This window comes from Arachis hypogaea, chromosome 13, assembly GCF_003086295.3.
Source record: "Arachis hypogaea cultivar Tifrunner chromosome 13, arahy.Tifrunner.gnm2.J5K5, whole genome shotgun sequence".
Taxonomy (NCBI): Eukaryota; Viridiplantae; Streptophyta; class Magnoliopsida; order Fabales; family Fabaceae; genus Arachis; species Arachis hypogaea.
In genome coordinates, this window is record NC_092048.1 from 25189134 (window position 1) to 25196338 (window position 7205).

At 32.1% G+C, this 7205-nt stretch overlaps 1 protein-coding gene across 1 annotated transcript; it reads right to left on the reverse strand.

The window, feature by feature from the left end:
* Positions 1-431: 431 nt before the first annotated feature.
* LOC112737766 (trihelix transcription factor ENAP2) lies at positions 432-3986 on the reverse strand. The gene is made up of 2 exons (XM_025787840.3): positions 2564-3986; positions 432-903 (listed from the first exon to the last, which is right to left on the reverse strand). The coding sequence occupies exons 1-2, from the start codon at positions 3531-3533 to the stop codon at positions 890-892; spliced, it is 984 nt and encodes a 327-aa protein (XP_025643625.1). The 5' UTR covers positions 3534-3986; the 3' UTR covers positions 432-889.
* Positions 3987-7205: the final 3219 nt, after the last annotated feature.

Below are 7205 nucleotides of genomic sequence, written 5' to 3' on the forward strand. Positions count from 1 at the left end.
CACATATAAAACTATTATTCATTAACAGTATATTAAAATTAAATTAAAAATTAATATATTATAATTAAAATATCTAGTGATAGCACATATTAACGTTAGTAATTAATAAAAAATTATAGTAAATATATTAAGTTGTTTTTTAAATATATTGGTTATGTATTTATTAAAATAAAATTAATATATAATATTTCAAGTATCCAGTCATAGCACATATTAACGTTAATAATTATAAAAATTAATAGTATATATATTGTTATTTTTTAACACATTTGTTATGTATATTAAGTTATTTTTTTAATTCATATATTCGCTTGTTTTCTATACATGAATTCATTTATTTTACTAATTAATACCATATTTTCTAATTGATCTTAAAAACATTAAAAAAAAGAAGAAAGAGGAGCCATATAGTAAAAGTATGAAACCAGTCATTTAAATCATCCAATAGATCTTCGTTCATTCATCTTTTGGAGTTTCTAATGAAGATAAAAGCAATAATTTTACTTCCCAAAAACAAATACTTCATCCTTCTCAAAATAAAGTTTTCTTTTATTTTTCAATTTATTAAAAAATTAATATACTTAGACAATTCCTTTATCTAAATATATTAATTTCTCAACATATCTAACAAATAAAAATTATTTATTTTGAGAGGGAATGAGTATATAGGTACACCAAACCTGAATTTCGCTTATTTTTGCTCCAATAAAAGGTGTGTGTGTGAGAGAGAGAGAGAGAGAGAGAGAGAGAGAGAGAGAGAGAGAGAGAGAGAGAGAGAGAGAGAGAGAGAGAGAGAGAGAGAGAGAGAGAGAGAGAGTGTTTTGTTTATCTGAGACATGTCCAAATATAAAAACATATCTATATTTCCAGTATCCTCTGCCACCGCTTGCTATGAGAAACTGTCTGCATAATAACAAGCAAAACAAAAAGGGTTAAAAATTCCATGAAAAAAAATTAGCGGAAACTATTCACCCGATATATTGCAATAATTCATTCAAGTTATGGTCCATTAGATGCAAGCAGATAAAAAATAAAAAAATAAAAAGGTGGGTTTTTGAAATTGCACAATAAGTGATTAGTGAATGCCATTAAAAAGTTTACAAGAGTGTGAAACAAGAGTGATACAAGAGTGAAACAGTGCACAGAAAATTCTTTTCATAATTAAAGTTTACAAGAGATTTTTCAAGACGTATTTGAATCAATTTATAATTACCATAAGTGCATCATTTGCTAGACAATTAGAAGATAAGGGCATAAATATGCGAGAGGACACGAACTGGATGCATGGTAAAAATACATGCATAAATAAACTTGGTATCATTGGATTTTTTTATTTTATTTAGACCTACTACTTCACATCGCAGGATCACTTAAGCTGTCAGCTATGTGTTCTAGTACAACAAACTACATCAGAGATTGTAATACAGGCAGATGCATGGCACTTTATTTTATCTTAGTTCATGTTGTTTTGTTGGAGAAAGAGTTACCTAGTAACTTGCCATGTGCTGTTAGTCTGTTACACAAATTAGGACACGGTGTTTGGAAACAAGAATGAACTATATCACACTTATGAGAAAACATTGTGATTTCAATGTGAATGAATCTAGGCAATGTTTTTTTACCATATGCAACAAAGAAAACACACGTTCATATTTTAACAAACTCTTATGTCAATCAGACAGCACACTTAGCAGCATCAAGACCAGCTATCATAAGTCCAATCTTAGATTTTAGAATAATGATAATTATCAATTTAGAAATGCTTTTTAATTGGTTAAACTATGTGGAGCTACATCATAATCTCTATCTTAAATGAAATCAACCGAGGTTAATCAACCATCAAAAAGTTTTTAAAAATATAACTAAGTAGGATAGCAAAGATCAACAAGGAGCAATTGCTATGATCTGGAATCACAAAATTGCTACCTTTTATTTCAAATAATTCAATATCAGATGCCAAAAACTGATATGTACTAAGTGACAACTGATAATAAATCGGGAAATATAGGGGAAAAAAGCATTCTAGAAAGTGAGCAGAAAAACGAGTTTTACAGCACAAAGCGGCACTCTTGCTGACAAATAGAAGGGCCACTTCAAACCAAAATAGAGATAACTTTGGTTTATGAGAATAAAACATACAAATTGGGAACCAACATGCTCCTTTCTTGAAACAAAGGGAAAAATATAAAAGGGAAAAAATACAACAGAGTAACAGAAAAAAATACACAAGTTTCAAACAAACAATTTACAGAAGACAAGGAGTCACGTAACCTCTAAACATCAGTTCAGTAAATCAATTCCCATTTCCCAATAATATAATAGTTCTCATGTTCTTTGTTTCACTTTCACAAGTACAGTACTAGTAAGTAAACCGCATAACATATAGTAATTAATGAAGAAATCTCTTTTTCCATGAATGTCATCATCACTTGTAATAGTCCAAACAAAGCATGATTAGTTTCCGTCATTCTCAGCAAAACCATACTTATACACCAAACTCGAGATTCACAAGCACTAGATTACAGCATCAACTGAAAAAAAAAATATGGCCAAACAAAATTACCAGAAGTGCGTTTTGCGCGTTTGATTTTCTGAAACTGAACCTGCGTCTCCATGAAAAGCTGCATCCTTTGGTACTCCAAATCTTTTGCAAATTGCATCCTCTGCTTCTCCAACTCCACCATCTGCCTCTGCTTCGAAGCTTCAACTCTCTCATATATCTCTCCGAACTTCTCAATCGCCTGAGCAAGTTCCCTATACCCAACTTCCCAGCATTTCATCTCAATTTCCCCCGTCTTCCTCCGTCTTCCACCACCATCGCCGCCGTCGCTGCTGGACCTCCAGCCATCGGAATCTCCACTCTTGGCTTCTGCTGCAGCAGCCGCTGCGGCTGCGAAGGCTGAGAAATTCCGCCGGAAGTAGGAATCTTCCCGGTTAGCCGGCGCCGTCGTCGGAACCGCCGCCGTACGTTTCTGAGTTCCGGATCGGGGACCTACGGGGTGAGAGATTATCCACGCCGGCGGCGGAAGCGGTGAGAGTTTGGCGGCGGAGGGAGGGGTTCCCCGGCCGGTAGCCGGCGGCGAGAGTTTTTTGACCGGAAAAGTATCTCCGATCAGGTTGTCGAGGCGGGAGAAGAAAGGCCAGGGGCTCTGGTAACTGCCGCCGGATTCGGAAACCCTAGCCTTCTCGATCTTGTACTTCTTCTTCAGCGTGTCGATTCGGTTCTTGCACTGAACATCGGTCCGGCGAGTTCGCTTGGTTGTGGTAGTGGACGTTCCACCTAGGACGGCGCCGCCGTCTCCGGCGTGGAGTTCGTTGACGGCATCGGCGACCTCCTGCCAGTGCTTCTGACGGAGGTTACCACGGTTGAGTTCAAGGTAACGGTCGCCCCAGGCGTCGATGAGGGTGAAGGTGGCTTCCTCGTTCCAGCAGTCTTCTCGGCCGGGGAACGGAGACGACGACGTCGGAGGCGGGCGCGGCGGAGCGGCAGTTGCGGAGGTGGTGGGCGACGTAGCGCCGGCCACGGAGTCCATGAGGACGGCGGTTATGTTTTTTAATTTTTATATGTCTTTTTTTTGTTGGGCAGGCAGAGCAGGGGCGGATACAAAAGCGAAGGTAAGGCGTTTTCTAGTTTTCTTAACTGAGGAAGGAACTCTTTCTTTCTGTGTTATGTATGGGGTTTTTTTTGTGCGGCAACGAGTACGACGATAGTCGTTTACCGTGCGTGAAAACACATTCTTGTTCTCTGTTTTCGCTCTTTTTCTTTTTTTCCTTAATTTGTTTTAGGTTTTTTTTTTTTTGGTTTACGTTTTAGGTTAATTTTGGCAAAAGCAATATGGGTTTTCTGTATGTGTGTTGGCCCATTGGGCAAAGTACAAGATCGGTTTTGTGATTATCGGTCTTGAAACTTCAACTATGTGGTCCTTCAACTATTTGGGTCTTTAGTCTTTTTGTCTTCTTACTGGCAACAGCCAACGGAAAATATACTTGTCAACTGATATATTCATTAAACAAAAAAAAAAAAACCCCATTTCACATTATGGAGATTTTATGGTTTAGATGTTGATTTTTATTAGCACAGAGCATATTCTATGTCACATGCCACTACTGACTTGCTCAAAATCATGATCAGCTCTTTTCTGTTGTCTTGGGCCAATCACGAAAATTTGCTCTTGGGCTTTTTAGACTGCTGGAAATCCTTTTTGGGGTGAGGGTGTGGATGAATTTTTGTTAAGACTTCTAGTCTTGCAATACAAGAAAAAAAATTTAATAAACATTTAGAATGAGAAAAACAACTTCAATTGGTTTAACGGGGCACCGGATTTGATGGTCCAAGAACGTTTGGACCATTAAATGGTCCTATAACAAAATATATTTTTTAAGTTTTTCAATAACTGTTAAATAGTCCGTTTTTAATTTTAATTACAAATTAATCTCATATATTTTATTTAATTATAAAAATTATTTTTTATTTTATAAATTATTATTTTATTATTCATCTATTATGTTTATTAATAATAAAAAACAAAAACAATAACGAATTAGATCTTCCATTGATCGTAATAACTTTTTTGGCAATTCCAATCGATTAAAAGTTTATCTTTGATCCATGACATCCGTCGAGAATTTTGAAATCGTGTTTCTTAGAAAATCAATCGATTGAATTAACAAAACAATCGATTGAATTTCAGGTTTTCCATAACTCAATCGATTGGGTAATATGAAAATTTATAAACCGTTAGTCACGGCGCGATTCAAAATTTATAAAAACGATATGAAAATTGAGCACGGCGCGATTCAAAATTCAATCGATTGGATTATCCTACCAATCGATTGAATGCAGAAAAAAACTTATTTACGTCACATTTCAATCGATTGAATGATCATACCAATCGATTGAATTGGAATATACCATTAGTCACGTACAAAATTCAATCGATTGTATTATCATACCAATCGATTAAACCTTCATATATCATTTTAATAGCGGCCTTTAATTGATTGGGTAATATAAACAATCGATTGAATTATAAAAAACCCACATTCTAGTCATTGTTCAATCGATTGGGTAATATGACCAATCGATTGATTTTTGCGAAAACCATACTACCTTGTAACTTTCAATCGATTGTTTTGTGGTAACCTGAAGTCCAATCGATTGAGTTATGGAAAACCTGAAATTTCAATCGATTGTTTTGTTAATCCAATCGATTGATTTTTTAAGAAACACGATTTCAAAATCCTCGACGGATGTAATAGATCAAAGATAAACCTTTAATTGATTGGGATTGCCAAAAAGTTATTACGATCAATAGAAGATCTAATTTGTTATTATTTTTGTTTTTGGTTATTAATAAACATAATAGGTGAATGATAAAATAATAATTTATAAAATAAAAAATAATTTTTATGATTAAATAAAATATATGGGGTTAATTTGTAATTAAAATTAGAAACATACTATTTAACCGTTATTGAAAAATTTTAAAACCATGTTTTGTTATGGGACCATTTAATGGTCCAACGGTCTGGGACCATCGAATCTTTTACCGTTTAATGGTTAGATCACTGGTTCACATAATTAAATGTCGGGAGTTTGAATCTTAATTTATTTATAGAACAATCCACGGATTAATTTTTGACTTATTGGATTGAGAAATATCGTGAAAAAAAAAATAGGTAGAGTAGGATAGAGTTTGGATTCAACCTTAATCCTACTCGTAAGTTGAGATTTTATATAAAATGACTTAAAATAATTTAAAATAGAACTGACTTTTATGTAAAAAATAAAAATAATCTTCTCTTAGAGCATCTCCAATATTTGGTATTAATTTCATTTTATTTTGAGTCCCACAAAATGTTACATAAGTATTTGTGAGACCATATATCATAAAACTTGATTTGAAACTTAATATAAAATTTGTCACTCCAATATTTAGTTTCATTTCGATTTAAATTTTAAATTATTTTTAATTATTTCAAATAATTTTAATTATTTTTTAAAATTTAACTAAAATAAAAAATATAAAATTATAAAGTTAATAATTATATATCATATTTAAAAGATATTACACATTCATAAAAATAAATTTTAAAATATTATCTAATTAAGCATAACAACATTAATTTTGGCTTATTGGATTTAAAAAAAATTGCAATAAAAAAATTAAAATTTTGTGAACGTAAATATTGAGAATTTTATGTATTTAGATGGGGAAAAAAATTAAAATTTTGTAAATAATTCAAAAAAACTTACATTAAATTGATTTGGATATATTTTTTTACCAAATTCATAAGAAAATAATAAAAAATGCAATAATAAAACCCAGAGTATAACTGAGTACATCTAATTTATTTGACTAAATTTTGATTGAGTCTTTGTTACAATGTTAGAATAAATCAACGTTACAATAACAATATTACAGTAATACCGTGTTCATTTAATAATGAGTTTATAGAAGTAATAACTTTTCACTCTTCTTTTTTCAAAATGATACGTATCTCCTGACCAATATCAGTATCATTTTATAAATGGTATCCAATATAAATTTCAATTTTAAATCTTTAGTGATATCCAAAATTAATCGCATTAGAGTTGCTCTTAGTGGCTAAAGATCTTTCGCATTTAGTAAGAGGTCTTTGGTTCAACATCCACTTGAAATATATTTTTATATAAATATATAACATATACTACATATAAAGCGTGCGGGTTGATCGGATATGGTTGAGACTCAATCCGCACCCTATCCTACCCGTTACGGATCGAATTGACAACCATACCTGACCGAATTAGGTTGAATTAAATACCCGCACCCTATCCTACACGTTGCGGATCGAATTGACAACCCTACCTAACCGAATTGGATCAAATTAAATACCCACAGGTAGAATGCATATTACTACCCTACCATACTTTTATTTTTATGCCACATAAAAAATTTATTAATGCTGGTTTTAAAAGATAGATTTTTTCAAAAATGTAAAAATTATATTTAGTAAATTAAATAAAATTTTTTAATAAACATAAATTATAATAATTATGTTTGATAAAATTATTTTTAAATTTTAAAATAATCTTAACAGATATAAATATGATAACGAATAAAAATAAATATTGATATTTATTAATATACAAAATTCTATTAAATTAAATTTTATCATTTTAATATGTACAAGTTAGCTTTGAGAAATATCTTCTTATATTC